The 17382-nt window shown below is 38.1% G+C and overlaps 1 protein-coding gene across 3 annotated transcripts in view; it reads right to left on the reverse strand.

The window, feature by feature from the left end:
* ubr2 (ubiquitin protein ligase E3 component n-recognin 2) overlaps positions 1–17382 on the reverse strand; it is a 144402-nt gene that overhangs the window by 24867 nt on the left and 102153 nt on the right. For all 3 annotated transcript variants that reach the window (XM_072580703.1, XM_072580702.1, XM_072580701.1), the window contains 9 exons: positions 12886–13085; positions 12390–12483; positions 11597–11758; positions 5696–5799; positions 5071–5140; positions 3403–3551; positions 3017–3072; positions 576–672; positions 316–386 (listed from right to left, as the gene is read on the reverse strand). In XM_072580703.1, the coding sequence (XP_072436804.1) occupies positions 316–386; positions 576–672; positions 3017–3072; positions 3403–3551; positions 5071–5140; positions 5696–5799; positions 11597–11758; positions 12390–12483; positions 12886–13085 (1003 nt within the window). The remainder of the gene's footprint in view (positions 1–315; positions 387–575; positions 673–3016; positions 3073–3402; positions 3552–5070; positions 5141–5695; positions 5800–11596; positions 11759–12389; positions 12484–12885; positions 13086–17382) is intronic.

Below are 17382 nucleotides of genomic sequence, written 5' to 3' on the forward strand. Positions count from 1 at the left end.
AAGAAACCCTGAGTATCAGTGACTTCACGCAATAGAAAAACCCTGATGTGTTTTCTAAAATCAACGTCACAAACTGAAGAGATTGATGCTACTATCTTAAATGTCTCTTAAGAATGGATGTAACCTTTCTATTAATATTAGGAAAGTTTTGAAGAAACTCTAAACCATTTTCGGGAACAAGAAGAAGAATATCAAAATGGTTTTGTACACACATCAATAGTACTTCCAAGTAACTAAAACAAAACTATTCACTTACTAAACCTAGGCTCAGTGAATAATCACACAAATTAAACAGTTAAGAAAACAGTCACTTACCAATAAATGGAACATGTCAACATCAAGAATAGATGGAGAGATATGAGTCTTATCATCATCAGGTATCAGAACTGAGAAAGGGAAAAAATGCATAGAAAACTAAGTTGCCTTTCACAAGGCCAAATACTGCAGACCAATTCATTAAAATTTCATTTTAATTACGTTCAATTAACATCAAAAGTGACAAATGACTTGCAAATAAAGTTATAATGATAGTGGTATACACTTATTCAAACATTCAAATGATACACCACACAAACCTGATAACAGTCGAGTGTATTGATTCTGAACCACAGGCAAGGAACTTACAGTCCATTGCGATGCGGCAAATCGAGTTAATGCCTTCAGACAGTCATCCTATAAAACACAATTCTAGATGATGAAGGTTCTGAAAATATAGCTCAAACAGAAAGAGTAAAATAATTTGAATTCAGGTAGTGCATTTATGACCTTTGAACATCCTAAAACATTTCAAAGCCAATACCTGACAAGTTAAAATATTACAGGAAGATGCATAATTTCTGGAACCACTTATATGAATTAAATTTTGGAGCACTTTCCAAAGACCAACTATCATAATTCTTTACACCAAACAAAAATACAAATAAGTTTAAAAACAGCAGAACAAACTTGGAGGCTGAGGCTATGCCACTGGGGAGATAGCTATGGGGAACAAGGAAATGAGAGTGGAGTTAAAGAGATAATTTACACCAGCCTTCACAGTGGAAGATACTTCGAACATCCCATTAATATTTCAGAATAAGGGAGGCGAATTTAAGAATTATCACCATCACAAGTAGTACTAGCCAAACTAATGAAGCTAAAGGCAGATACATCCTCTGACCCTGATGGCTTGCATCATAGCACCCTAAAAGATGTAGCGACAGAAATAGTGGATGATTTAGTTGTAATTTTATAAAATCCTTGGTTTCAGGATAATTCCTGGATAATTGGAAAACTGCCAATATTTCACCCCAATTCAGAAAGTGGGGAAGGGAAAAAACTGTTAATTACAGGCTGAATAGGTGGAAAACGTTGCAATCAATTAATAAGGAAGTAAAGGCAGCATATTTGGAAAATCATAATCTAACCTTGCAGAGTCAGCATGGCTTCACGTAAGGGAAATTGTGTCTCACTAATTTATTAGAGTTTTTTGAGGAAGTATCAACCATAATAGATAGAGCATGGTTTGAGAAGATTTGTACTCAGGTTGAGGTTCTGGATGTAGGTTTGCTGAGCTGGAAGGTTAATTTTCAGACATTTCGTCACCATACTAGGTGACATCTTCAGTGAGCCTCCGGACAAAGCTTCGTCCATAGGCTCACTGAACATGTTGCTTAGTATGGTGACAAAACGTCTGAAAATGAACCTTCCAGCTCAGCGAGCAAACTTAACCTATAATAGATGGAGGTGAACCAAAAGATATGTAGTAATTTGACTTCCAGAAGACATTTGACAAGGGACCTCACAAAAGGTTAAATCATAAGACAAGAGTTCTTAATGTTGGAGGTAATATATTGCAGTAGACAGAGGAGTGGTTAATGGGCAGGAAACAGCAAATGGGGATAAGAGGTTCTTTCACAGATTGACAATCTGTAACCAGTGAGATTCCACTGGTTCCCCCAAATATATTAATGATTTGGAGGAAGGAATCAAATCGACAGTAGCCAAATTTAGAGATAACCAAAACAGGTAGAAAGGCAAGTTATGATAGGGATACAAACAACAGAAATATTGTTATGTTAAATAAGTGGGCAATAAGTTGGCAAGTATAGTGTAGGAAAATATAAAATTGCTCATTTTGGAACGGAGAACAAACAAACAGTAATATTTAAATGGAGCAAAACTACACAATGCTGTAACACAAAGGGTACTTGTACACAAAACACAGAAAGCAAGCACACAGACGCAGGAGGTAATCAGGAAGGCTTATGGAATGCTGGCCCATATTTCAAGGAGGTTGCAGTGCAAGAGTGAGAAAGTCTTACTGCAATTGTACAAGGTGCTGGTGAGACCAGATCTGAAGTGCTGAGAGCAGTTTTGGTCCCCTTATTTAAGGAAGGGTTTCATTGGAGTTACTTGAGAGATGCTTCGCAAGAATGATCACAAGTATGGAACGATTGTTTTATGTGCAAAGGTTGAACAGGTTAGGACTCACTCATTGGAATTTAGAAGGATCAACAATGATCTCATTGAGACATAATGGATTCTTAGAGGACTTGACAGGGTAAATGCTGAGATGATGTTTCCCCTCATGGGAGAGTCAAGAACCAGAGGACATAGCCTCAGAATAAAGAGGGCTGAATGTCTTTGGAAATCCCTGCCACATAGAAGTATGGGGAAAGGTCCTTGGGTATATTTAAGGCTGAGAAAAATAGATTCTTGATCAGTCAAGGAATCAAGGGTTACTAAACAAGTGGATGCCAGGAATGCCGGATGAGTTATGTTTTATTGAATGGCGGAATAGGCTTGAGGGGTCAAACAACCTACTCCTATTGCTACTTCTTATGGTTATGGTCTTATAGATATATCTTGCATGGTAAGGTTTTTCCCAGTCGGACTGTTGACAAATTAGTCTTCAGCATTTTTAAAATACTTTCAGAAAAAATGTCAATAGCTGTTTACATTTTCCAATATAATCTCAAATTCATTGTTTGCTCAACAGTCCTTATAATTATATGAAAAGCTTCATCATTCCTACCTGCCTACATGGTAGGTGACCAAACAGTGGCTTTTCTTCATCTGCTAGAAAACGCTCTGGAAAGGTAAGAATAAAGCCATCCTAAATGTTTACTTTAGTCTTGTTGAACATTGCTAAAAAGAGATAAGAGGTCAGCTTTTAAGTTCTGTACTACAGAGCCATTAATTTCAGATGCCTGTACTAATGTTAAAATTGTATACAAGGTACAACTCTTAGTTAATGTCAGTTTTAGAGAATAAAGTCAACAAGGTTTTAAAGTTATGACTCAGACAACAGCTTACTTGCAAACATAGCTGATTATTAAAAGTAATTTCACTTAATTTTGTTGATAAAACATTTAAATAAACATCCTAATTTATATCGAGAAATGCATCACTGAGGCTCACCTACTGCTTGTATTGTATATGCACAGCTGCCCCGGCACATCATAGGCACTCGTGGGTCCTGCTCGTTGGGATGAACCTTCAGACCCACTTTGAATGTTGCTGTAGCCAAGGTTGTAAGCATCCCTTTGATGCTTTCTGAGAAAGGATTCCTGTTGACAGAAATGAGAAACCACTGCAAAAAATACCTCAGTAAGAAAATGCTTTTTAGGAACAATCTTCAAGGTTTTTAAAATTTGTTCACAGGATGGAATCATTGGCTTAGCCTACATTTAGTGTCCATCCCCAATTGCCAGAGGGCAGTTAAGTGTCAACCACATTGCTGTGGTCTGGAGTCATATGCAGGGCAGACCAAGTAAGCATGACAGTTTCCTTCCCTAAATGAAATCAGCAAACCAAATGGGTTTTTCCTGATAATTGATGACGGATTCATGGTCATCATTATTCTTCCAATTAAGATGATGATACTGTAAGATGCTCCAGCTAGAGCTCCTCTGCTTGCCAGTTCCTCTTCCTTTCTTTTGTATCTCTCTTGCAGTTTTTTTTCCTCCCGTCACTTTCAACTTTTGACTTCTTAAAGTACCCTACTAGGGTGAAATAAAGAACTGAGTCCAAAACCAGCCTTGCGCGGGAGCGGGACCAGAGCGAGTGTGGGTCGAGTCCAGGAAGTAAATCGCAGCTAGAGCCTCGAGCGGGAACAGAGTGAGCGGGAGCCAGAGCCCATAGAAGGATGCAAAGAAAGCAGGGGCCAGCTGGAAGAATGAGTCCTAGAGGGAAGTCTGGGACAGAGGTTAGAACATGGAGGCAGTGAGGCCTTGTGTTCAGAAATCCAGTGAGACTCCTAGTGAAAAAGGACTATAACTGGAGTATTTTAAATATACTTTTTATTATTCTGGACTTTTTAATCTCTGTATTCCCATGCTCATCTTTATTATCTACTTTTTCAATTCTGGCATAACACTTAAAGGATCTGTGCATAGGTACCCTGTACCTAAGATGGTGTCAAGAGGCAATATTATAAATCTTTGACTGCATACTTGTGAGTGCACATGACAATAAATTCTATTCCAATTGGCTCTTGTTCCAGTATTTTTCTAGTATTTATTGAATTCAAATACCAACATCTACCATGGTGGAAATCAAATCCAGGTCCCCAGAATATTACCTGTGTCTCCAGGTTAACAGTTTAGCAATAATACCATTATGCCATCACATGCCCATCTTGAGCCTATTGAACTTTAATGAATAAATGTTTAATGTTGTATCAAATGGGTGCATTAGAGAAAGCTATTTAATTCACCATAATGCTGATATGTTTTCCTCAACAATGAAGTCTCGATTATCTTTACTGTGATATCAAGAAGTACTGGGAGCAACCTGTGGATGGAAAGATTGCCAAAAGATAGGATTTCCTATAGATTAACAAGCTTATAGCATCAAATACAAATGACCCGAAAGAACCATTTGATAACAAAGACAGAACTCAAACTTGGTTCTCTGGATAGGCAGTACAACAATGATTGCCATAAATAAAACAAAGGTGAACATTCATTTTGGTTTTATTCATGGATGGAGTGATTTTAATTTATGATTTTATAATGAATCATAAAGGCGAAGAAAATTAGGGCTACTTTGAACTTAATAGAACTATTTAATGATCAAGTTACATACTTTGGTTTTACATCAGGTTGAAACACCTCAGGGATCTCAATTCCTTCAAAGTGGGTGTTGGAGAGGTTCTCTGAAAGAAAAGAAAAAGATACACTGTGACTGCTCTAGTGATCCTGTAAAACGACTTTACATTGTAAATTTCTAAACTTTCTAGTTATCTGCTCATACAATGAAGCTCATTTAAACCAAGTCTTAAACTGCAAATCAAGGAAGGGCAACTAAATAAAATTTAAAACCACACTGAAACTTTGAAATTTCTCTTTCCTTTAATAAAAATATTAATTTTTCTTGCACCCCGATTCAGATCTTCAAGATGAGAGCTATTTTATGATGCACATGTGACAGAAGTTCGGAGATATTTTGAAGTTTTCATCACTTTTGTTCTACTTATCCAATAACAATTTAATCTTGTAAGGTCGATAAGGATGGGTAACCTTTTAAAGGGTTAAGCAATCTTGACTGTTCAACATAATATCACAGACAGATCTATAGCTTTACTCTCCTTTAAAATCAGAAATTTTTATTTTGCACTAAGGTACTTTTCACTTATACTCTCATTAGTATTGTATGTATAACAAAGGGCAGCTTACAAAAATGAAGTGTACATCTGATTTTTTTTAAGTACCTGTTTGTCTTTCTTGGATTTTCTTCAGGACTTTCAACTGCTGCAATGTATGTTTCAGCCAACTTGACAAAACAGGAACACCTGCATTGTTTTTTGAATTATCACTGAAAACAAAAGTACAGGTTCCGTGAAAATGGTACATTTATGTGCCTTATTTCCTCTTAAAGCAAACATTTTGCTCCAGTGTTGCTCCTCTAACTGAGTCATGTAAAAAATACAATATCTTGAGCACTTAAATGAACAAAATCTCAACATCAATGTTTTAGGAGATTAACAATGACAAGAAAGAAATTGTAATCCTGAAGGATTTTTTGGAATGGGAAGCACACAATTTATTTGTTTTACGTGCATAGGTTCTCAATAAAGAAACGCAATATTCAACGCCTTAATGTAAGTATTCGATGATGACATTTATAACAAAGTATTCCAACTCATACAGATTATACTCAGGAACGCAATGATGATGATTATATTTAAGCAGATGGCTGAAAAAGAAATGGCAGAGATCTTTGGCACTCAGGACTGTTGTAGACCATGAGCAAGACAATTCCATGGTCATGGCCATTAATAACTTTGTGAAAAGGCACTGGCCTCACCAGTTACTCAACTGTTAAGGTAGACTGCAGAAAATCCCAAAACGTAATTTTCCAGGAACACATACTCAGCGACAAAATACACAGTGATGAGGAGGCACACACTGTGATATTTCACAAATAAATTATTTTTTTTCCTTTGTAAGAAGAAAAAGTACAGCACAGAACAGGCCCTTTGGGCCACTATGTTGTGCCGAGGATTAATCCTAATGGAAAATAAAATAACTTACGCACCCCTCAATTCACTGCTATCCAGGTACACTTCCAGTAGTCGCTTAAATGTCCCTAATGACTCTGCTTCCACCACCACTGCTGGTGACGCATTCCATGCATTCACAACTCTCTGCGTAAAGAATCTTCCTCTGATGTCCCCTCTATACCTTTTTCCTAATATCTTAAAACTATGACCCTTGCGCCAGACAACCCTGCCCTGAGGAAAAGTCTCTGGCCTGTTGACTCTATCCATTCCACTCATTATCTTGTATACCTCGATCAGGTCTCCTCTCTTCCTCCATCTCTCCAGAGAGACAAGTCCGAGCTTAGTCAACCTCTTTTCAAAAGGCAAATCCTCCAGTTCAGGCAGCATCCTGGTAAACCTTCTATGCACCCTCTCCAAAGCCTCTGAATGTTTCCTATAATAGGGCGACCAGGACTGGACACAATATTCCAAGTATGGTCTCACCAGGGTTTTGTAGAGCTGAAGCAAAACCTCACAGCTCTTAAACTCGTTCCCCCTGTAAATGGAAGCCAAAATACCATATGCTTTCTTAACAACCCTATCCACTTGGGTGGCAACTTTGAGTGATCTTTGTACTTGCACACCATGATCCCTCTGTTCCTCCACACTGCCAAGAATCCTATCTTTAATCCTATGTTCAGCATTCAAGGTCAACCTTCCAAAGTGCATCACTTTGCAGTTATCGAGGTTGAATCCCATTTGCCATTTCTCAGCCCAGCTTTCCATTCTGTCTATGTCGCGCTGCAGCTTGCAATAGCCCTCGATACTATCAACGACACCTCCAACCTTTGTGTCATCTGTAAATTTACTAACCCATCCCTCATCCAAGTCATTTATAAAAACTACAAAAGAGCAGAGGCCCAAGTACAGAGCCCTGCGGGACCCTACTAAACAATGACCTCCAGGCAAAATACTTTCCATCTACAACCACTCTCTGCCTTCTGTCAGCCAACCAATTCTGAATCCAGATAGCCAAATCTCCCTGCATCCCATACTTCCTGACTTTATGAATGAGCCTACCATAGGGAACCTTATCAAATGCCTTGCTGAAGTCCATGTACACTATATCCACCGCACGACCTTCATCAACCTGTCTTGTAACCTTCTGAAAGAACTCAGTAAGATTTGAGAGGCATGACCTGCCCCTCAAAGCCATGCTGACTGCCTCTAATCATGCTATGCTTTGCCAAATAATCATAAATCCTATCCCTCGGAATTCTTTCCAAAACTTTGCTGACCACAGATGTAAGACTGATTGGTCTGTAATTGCAAGGGACTTCCCTATTACCCTTCTTGAAAAGAGGAACAACATTTGTCTCCTTCTAATCTTCTGGTACTACTCCTGTGGAGAGTGGGGAGGCAAAGATCTTGGCCAGCAGCTTAGCAACCTCCTTGCTCACAGCCTGGAGCAGCCCATGATAAATCTGGTCTGGCCATGGGGACTTATCAATCGTAATGTTTGCCAAAATTTCCAGCACATCAACTTCATCAATCTTGATCTGGTCAAGCCTGTATACCAGTTCCTCAAAGTTCTCATTCACAACAAGGTCCCTTTCCTTAGTGAAAACCAAAGCAAAAAACTCATTTAGGACTTCCCCTATCTGTTCAGACTCCACGCATAAGTTCCCCACGCTATCCCTGATCGGCCCTACCTTCTCCCTGATCATTCTCTTATTCCTCACGTATGAGTAAAATGTCTTTGGGTTCTCCCTAAACCTTCTTGCCAAGTCTTTTTCGTGCCATCTCTTGGCTATCCTCAGTCCACTTCTGAGTTCCTTTCTAGCAAGCCTACAATCCTCTAAAGCTGTGCTAGATCCTTGCTTCCACCATCTTTCGTAAGCTGCCTTCTTCCTTTTTGACAAGAAGCTCCTCGGTTCTCATCATCCAAGGTTCCTTAATCTTACCCCTTCTTACCTGTCTCAGAGGAACAAATACATGCATCACTCGCAACAACTGCTCCTTAAATAGTCTTCACATGTCTGTTGTGCCCTCTCTGTGGAACAATTGCTCCCAGTCTGTACCTCCCAACTCCTGTCTGATAAGAGTCATAATTTCCTTTTCCCCAATTAAATATCTTCCCCCGACAACTGCTCCTTTCCCTCTCTAAGGCTATGATAAATGTGAGGCAGTTGTGATCATTGTCACCAAAGTGTTCTCCCACTGCAAGATCTGACACCTGTCCTAGCTTGTTGCCGAGCACCAAATCCAAAATGGCGCCTCCCCTCGTCGGTCTGTCAGTACTGAGTAAGGAAACCCTCCTGAACACACCTGACAAAAACGGCTCCATCCAAACCATCTGCACTGAAGTGGTTCCAGTCGATATTGGGAAAGCTGAAATCACCCATAACAACTACCCTGCTATATCTGCATTTTCCAAAATCTGCCCACCTATGAGTTCTTCGATCTCTCTACTGCTATTAGGGGGTCTGTAGAAAACCTCCAATGAGGTGACTGTTCCCTTGCTGTTCCTAACTTCCACCCATACTGATTCAGTGGATAAACCTTCCTCGACAACCTTCATTTCTGTAGCTGTGATGCACGCTCTGATCACCAATGCTACACCCCCTCCTCTTTTTCCACCCTCCCTGTTCTTTTGAAATGTTCTTAAAAAATTCCTTTATTTTTGTTTTTGTTCTCTATTATTCTTAAGGGCCAAAACTAAACCTTTTCCACTGAACTGGTCATGACTTATCAAGCTTTACACTATCCTATAATCTCTTGTATAAATCTGTTTCGTACAGCCTTGGCTCTATTCATATCACTGATACTGCCCTGGTTGCAGTCTCCCAATTGTTTTCTTCTTTCTTGCAGCTACAGTGCAACATCTTCATTTATTTTCATTGTGTATGTGGCATGTTTTAACACAACTGAGTATGCAACGATCTTATTTGATGGTTCCATTTCTATTTGTCCTACACCGCTGACAACATTCCAGCAATGTATCGGTCTCCCTCTCCACATGGTTATCGTGGATAGCCCCAATATTCCATCCTTGATATTTTCTGTTTGTATACTGTTGTGAACCAGCTCTACATCTCCACATCTCCACTTCCTTCAGCCACCTTTACAAAAGTGATATCTTGGATTAAGACATGAATGAAATAAAAGTTTCTTCAATCAAGGACAGGGGTTCAAAATACACATGGGGAATCCACTCCAGAATCCTAAAATCGCTGGGGAAAATTCACTCACAGAGTAACCAGATAAAGGTTACACCCATAAACAGAATGAGAGGCAATGGTGAGGAGGCACACTTGTTGACTACTGCCACTCTTCTTGCTCCTCCAAACACAGGGTAATTCCACACTTGCTGCTGACAGGTTCACTATGAAATACAAAGTACTGGTGAAACTCATCAGGTCTAACAGCATCTGTAGAGAAAGAAATCAAATGAATGTTTAGAGTCTGATATGACTTCTTCAGAACAGATTCACTATGAACCTTCCAGCAGTAAATGTGGGACAGAACCAGCTTGTGATTGAGCAGCAAGATGAGTGGCACCGGTCAACAAAGCAGGAATAGGGGGTGGAAACAGAAGCGAAAGTGGGCTGCTGGGCAAAGAAACAAGACTAACAGGCATGGGCATGGAACAGTCAGGGATTGGATAGGCTGCAGAGTGAGGCTCAGGTAGAGAGTGGGTCTGCAAAAAAAAAAGTTTTTGATTGTCTACACTAAAATACTCACTTAACTGGGTATCTGAAAACTGAGGTAATTAACTCCCTGCAAAATAATGCAATGTTTCTCGATTAAAGATGCAGGAGCTCAGGAATTAATATAAAGGGGACATGTGGTGAAGGCTGTTATAATGAACATGATGTCAATTGCATGATTTAAAAATAAACAGTTGCATTTCATGAAGCTTTACATTTTTGTGTTATTACAGTTCAAGGCATGTTACAGGTTATAAATTACTGGAGATGCAGTGTTAAAACAAACACACCTGTTTCACTGTGAACTTGCCCACCAAAAGAAATTGTTTGAGGGTAATGGTTTCTTGAGTACAGATGCATATCAGTTTAATAAAAAATACTTATTACTAACTTATGCCTACTGTCTTATGCCAATTTAAATATTGCAGTGCAGGACATTCTGTTATAACACACACTTCATCAATGCAAATAACGCGATTGACGAATTAGGGATGCTATTTCTACAGCATGAACTTTTTAAATGTTTGTTGGCTGTAACTCAACTACAGTGCCAACACTTTGAGCACTGTTTCTAAAGCGCAATTGTTCTAACATGAGGTTGGACAAGAACGTAACCATCATATTATAGAAGAACTGACTGTATACAGGAAATGAATGGTTTGTGTGTTGCAACTTTAAGTTTAGTGCAATGGTGACTATTATTGATGTTACTGATGAGTTATTTGAATTGTACTTCTCACCATTCAAATCCACCATATATCAACACAAAAACAGATATTGTTAGTGAGATAACAAACAGTATTGTTACTCAATTACCAAATGAAGGAGTTAGCGGGACTGAAGTAAAAGGATATTGGAGATGGTGCATCTACTAAAAAGCCAAGCATCAGTTAAAGCTTCTATGAAGAGAGATATTATTGAAAGGCAGGAGTATAATTAAACCATTTATGTGACTGGGCAGTTGGGAAGTTCATGGAAATTGATTCATGGGTGCAGGGATAAGTTTCATAGCTGACAGCAATATGAATCACTGACATTAGAAAATGTTGACAAAGTGTGGCAGTCACAGAGAAATCTGGACAAGATTTGAAGAAGAAAAATAGGAAAGCAGCATAGATTTCTGAGTGGATACATCTTGGTAACAAACAAAAACACCAAGGTAAAGAACGGTGGGGAAGGAAAAGACTCCCAAGTTATTTTTGCACTTCACGTTATGCCTAGTGTGGTGTCATACCTTTTGTAAAGGAGAGATGTGGGAGATAACAGATGCAGAAAAAAAGCAACATTAATTGCAGTGTGAAGTGGACAGAAAAAACTTTTAAAATTCTGTCAAGCACTAACACCAGCTATATTAGGAATCCAAAAGGTGGAGTAGAGTAGGCTATTTATTCTATTAATGTAGGTAATGCAATAATCTAACCTGTTCAATGGGTTTCTAGGAGAAGGAAGTAAAGGAATAACAGTGTTGCTCAAACATTCACACAGTGGACAAAGAAATTCTCCATTCTCCACATCATAGCTTGTGTGCACTCTTAACCGCTGCTGTCTCCGCTGCTCCTTTGCTTGAACTGCATCAAAGTAACTGGCAAAACAAAAGAATAACGCCTCATATCATTACAAACAGAAAGTGAAACAGCCTGTAAACATTACAGTAGATTAGAAATGAAGTGATCTTTTGAATTTGAGATCTGAACGTGAACATTTTGTAAATGGTGTAAGGGAAAAGTAAACAACGGCAAGTTGCACAGGCTTATAATTTTAAGAGACTATTAGAAAAATTTTAGATATAGCCATTGAAAATGATCTTTGTAGCTGAAAGCCTGCATGGTAGAAACCGGACATGGTAGCAGGTATTTAAACTGTAGATACATTCCTCCTCATGCTCTGAATATCTAAAAATCATTACTGATCAGGAGCAACACAGTTGAACAGTCATGCTCCTGACCAATAAAATGGTAATGCTAATTGCTCAAAAACTCAAGACTATGTAGTGGTTCCTTGAACAACAGTTTCATACTAAAATAGATGAAAGCACCTTGTTTCCCAAGAGTAATCCTTAGCAAAAATCAGAAAATAATAAAGACTTTGACGTGGTGGCTGACGATTCATTTCTAGCCTGTTGCTAGCATATTATTTACAGAAAATTAACTAAAACAGACAATCTCAGCAGCTTATTGCTTCAAAAATATTTGTTATTAGTATGCGGTACTCACCTCTGCCAACAGTGAGCATGCATGATGTGTCCACAGCTACCAATATGAGTGCCACAGGCCAAATCAGGCGACATGAACAATGGGTCATGATTTTCTGATGAGAAAAGAAATCATACTTAAAAATAAAAAAAAATTCAACTTGAAGTTGAACAAGAATATTTTCTGGTACTCGCAACTTCTAAATATTGTTGCTGAGCTCCACCTCTAAAAAAACCCCATGTTTATAAGCCGTTAGGCAACAGGCTATAATACGTCACCTATGGTATTATGATGTAATATACATTTACGAATCACTGGAGAAAAATCTAAATATTTAAAAGGTTGAGATTCAAACAATATTAAAAATTTGTCAAATTTTCCAGCCTAGTGAAGGAAAATAGAAAAACAAATTACCAAGGTGCAACTTCACAGCAATTATAGAAAGAAATTTATTTCAGAACTTTTACTTTTGACAATGGAAAGTAGCAGCATCATAAACACCAATGTAAAAAACCACCTGGATCCTGAATGGTCCTTGCTCTATTCTTGGACAAAACTGTTGATCTCTGAACAAAGGATGCCAAAACCATTGCTTTGTTGTTCATTCTAATCTCCTGTTCCTCTTGGCACAAAATGCACGTAACAACTTGCTTCTCTTCAAAGACTCTGGTTTGTCTGGGACCTAAAGCAATCAATGCTGCATCAGGAACTATAGGTCTAGAAATAAAATAAGATAACATTAACATCAGAACAATACACATTTTATTGGTACACATATTGCTGAGTAGTAATTATCTAAGTAAAGCAATTTTATTACATTACAACAATGATTACTAATCAAGCAATACTCAGTTAGCTGGGATGCACTTTTCAATTCCTGAAGTTGTGAAGGATATGATTAAAAAGAGCAAGTTCTTTTATACTTGAAAATGATATACATTTGAAACCAAAGAGAAAATCATTATCTCTTGTTGTAGCAAATAAAATATACTATCAAGCAAAGTGATTGACACTGGATTAAAAACCAAAAGAACTGGAGATGCTGTAAATCAGAAACAAAAACAGAAATTGCTGGAAAAGCTCAGCACGTCTGGCAGCATCTGCTTGAGTGTGGATATTATTTAACACCTTCAGGTGGTCAAGGAAACCTTCTATTAAGAATCAAATCTCAAAAAGTCATCTTGGTCAGGCTGCAACTGAGATCACCAAGATTGCCTGAGGATAAAATTCTGAGAAAACACAGCAGACCCTCCCAAATTAACTCTTAAATCATCTTGAAGCAACAGTCTTCCAGTAAGCCAGTATAATTATTTGGATAGGCCATAATGTATGCAATATGCAGATAACCTATGACTCACACTTGGCAAATGTAACATCACAATGCCAAATGACCAAATTGCAATGAAATTAGAAAATCGTTTTTTTTTCTCGTCAAGGACTCCACATCCAAGGAAACATTCCAGTTGACAAAGGCAATAACTCACGACACTTCATCCTACTTCGAGGCAGTCTCTCCATTGTCTTCTCCTGCATTTGTCATTCACAGTTTGATCACAGGAAAATTGTTGCTCACTGCTCTCCTATACTTTGATACGACCCCATGTTTGAATTGACTTACTAGTCTCAGAGTCAAACCCCATCGATCAACGGATCATATGTTAAACATACTTCAAAATCAACTTCAGCAGCTTCATTAAGCAACTTATTAAAAAACTGCAAAAGGTATTTAAGGTTAGATATATCAGCAGCTGACTTCTTCTGTTTCCATACTAATGTACATCACTTGTTATATTGGAAGATGGCCATATCGGAATAACAGCTGCTGACAGTGTGGAATGACAAGACTCAACAGCAAATAGATCAATGCTGTCCTGAAATGCAACTCTGAATTTGCAACGAAAGCTATCACAGAGCACAGAAAGAGACACAAAGCAAACTGAATGCTCTTCTGCATTTGTTACTTCTCCCAATACTTTAACCAGGCCACAGTTGAATTCTTGATCCCACCATATGGCATAAGAATCACTTGTATAAATGAATACATCTGATTTCCATTCCCCAGTTGTGAAGAACACAAACTTTCCACTACCATCCACATTATCTCTCACAGACACTGAGTAAATAATTGCCTCGTACCTTGCTAAGTTCAACTGCCTCTTCAGAAAATCATGGGATCAGTGAACAGCATATGCCAGCACTAAATGGTCAATGGCTTGGATCCTGTCTTCTTGGTGTTTGTGTTTCAACTACCCATTGACTTGTTTGTGGCTTCAAGTGTTACATGCCCAATTATTGGGACATCTTCATAGATAGGAAGTAATCATATACCCTAGTCTTTGGACAGTCATTATGTTTCATCCAAATCAAGAATGCTGCCCATCATTTCAATTATAGGTCTCAATTCTAATACATGCTCGATTATGCTATTGATTTAAAGTGAAAAACTGAAGCAACTTGTTCCTTCACCATTTTTTCTTTTATCTCTCCATAAACAGTAATTTACAGAATCATCACTTTCTTCTGCACATAGCCTTGGCATTAAACACCAAGATAATGGTTATACCAGAAATGCAAGTGGACGCTGAGTGTTTTGGTTACAAGTTAACTTTATGAAACACCAAAACATCACAAATGAGAAAAAGTACCCAAACATTTGTCCTCAACATCCAACAAATACAAATGTTACCAATTCTACTCAATTATGGCAACTTTTATTCTACAAATAGGATATTGATGATCCTAGCTGCACATTACAGCATTTAAAATGCAATTTGGTAATTGATTGCATCCTTACCAGCAACCCATTCAACTCATTTTTAGCAAAAATTGTGTTAGGCCTGTCTGAGATATCATTATCATGTTCAGATGTTGGATTTTTAAAACCGAAATTGATGGGTTTTCTTTAAATTGGGAATTTCTTTTATCTCTTTGAAAAGTCATTCAAAATACTAAGCTGATTACATCATTTCCAAGAAAGCATGCGATTCAGTTCAGGGATAAGCAGGATAGCAGTGACACTAACTCATGACATATTTATACCACTGCAATTATAATAGACAGACAAAATGTTAGTTTCATTTTGAGTTTAGTTCAGAAAAATTGTGAGTTCAGTTCAGGAGATCAATTTCTAACTAGCAGAAAAATTAAGAATTCAGTTCAGGAGAAGAACAGTCATTCTAAGTGAAGGATTTTAGCTTGAGAAATCTCCTAGCTATGAGAGCTTGTATTGAATAGTCAAAGATTTAGGCCGCCTGAACTGAAAAGAAGTGTAAGCCATCAGAAGAGGAAGATAAGGCCAACAGGACTGGAAAGAAACTGTAGAACTGTGTCAGCAGTCTAAGAAAGAGAGCTGAAGAGAGTCTGTCAAGAAAGAAATTAAGAGATGAGATAGTAGTGATATTTCTCTGCAATATTGTATCTGTAGAAGTACATGTGTGAGAAACAGTTTGAATTTTTTTGCCTTTTTTGTAGCTTTATGTTCAGATCTTTCTAAACTGTCATGTTTGTTTTTCCTTTGTACAATAAACTTTTGTTCACTTGTAAAAAAAATTGCAGTTTCATATGAATATATTCAGTGACTAACTACCCATTACAACCAACCACAAAATATTACAATGATCATTTATTAAGGCAGATTTTACTCTGGAATATTACTATCAAGAAGGATCATAATATCCAGAAAGAACCAAGCAGAAACCATCAGTCTCACCCTGCTGGATAAGTGAGGAGAAATGTTTGAGGCTTGTGTGGCAACGAAGAATAGTTTACCACAATCACATTGGATGCACCTTGCAAGTTGGATTGGTAGTAAACTGGGCATAATTATGATTGGAAAGGTTCAAATGTGCAACGCCAGAATAGTGGCAACAGATCGAGGAGATGATAACACATCAAGAAGTTTGAAGAGAAAAATGAAACTGCAGCTGGCTTGTAATTTGTAAAGGCAGAGGGAAAAGGTGGATTATTTTCTAAAGATAGCATGATGATGGCAAATCTGAAAAGAAGGACAGTGTCCAAAAGTTGTGAACCATTAACAATATGAGGTGACATGGGAAAAGAAGTTTGGCGGTTCACAGCTGTGTGGAAATAATGTCAAGGGAACAGGAAGTGAACTGTATGGTTGGGATGCACTCAGAGGGTACACTGAGAGACCGAAAAGAAACAATGAAAAGTTAGCAAGGGTGGAAGAAACCTTCAGGAAGATTTGGCTAAAAGGAAGGAAAGGAAGCAGCAGAAGCAGCTGAACAGATAGTTTCAATATTTGTGACAAAGAAATTCATGAGCTCCTCACATTTAGTCTTGCTTTTCAGAGTGGAGATGGTGGTGAGAAGGCTTAAGACGATGTTTTGCATGGAGAAACAAAGCTTTCGGCTGCTTTCACTATCCGGTATGACTGAAGAATAATGAGCAGTTTGGAAAGAAAATTGCAGATTCCGATAGTACTTCAACACAAATCTGGTGACTAATTTATAAATCAGTTTTCCTCCATAAATTTTAAAATCTGTTTTCCATAGACATAAGGGACCAAAATGAGAGCGACACTGGGAGCCCCGCCATGGTGAGAGATTAGAATAGTTTTATGGAAAAAGGGCGGAGGTGAAGGTGTGATTCAGCTGCAGAATGTCAGCATGAATTAGAATGTGGGAAGAAAAGAAAGAGCATTATACTAGATAAGCAACTTTTCCAAGATGGAAAATTAACTTGCCTTAGGTGTTGATTGAGAGACAGTTTGCTCATGTTGTCAAATGAAAACTAGACAAGAACACAGCCATTGTTCTCCGACAAATGTTAGTTTTAAGATTCAGCACTGCCGGCTCGAAGACAATGTGGAACTGATTCTCACATCTTTGCCAGATGTACCTGCAAAATGCCACCACTGGATGCACAAACCCACATGGATAGCAACCTATTTTCCATCTTTACTAATGCCAATTTTCCTTGTAAAACATTTGCAATTTTGAGTTCTCAATTCAGGTGCTTACACCATTTGATTAAAAAAATGTGAGAAAAATCT

This window comes from Chiloscyllium punctatum, chromosome 11 (assembly GCF_047496795.1).
Source record: "Chiloscyllium punctatum isolate Juve2018m chromosome 11, sChiPun1.3, whole genome shotgun sequence".
NCBI lineage: Eukaryota > Metazoa > Chordata > Chondrichthyes > Orectolobiformes > Hemiscylliidae > Chiloscyllium > Chiloscyllium punctatum.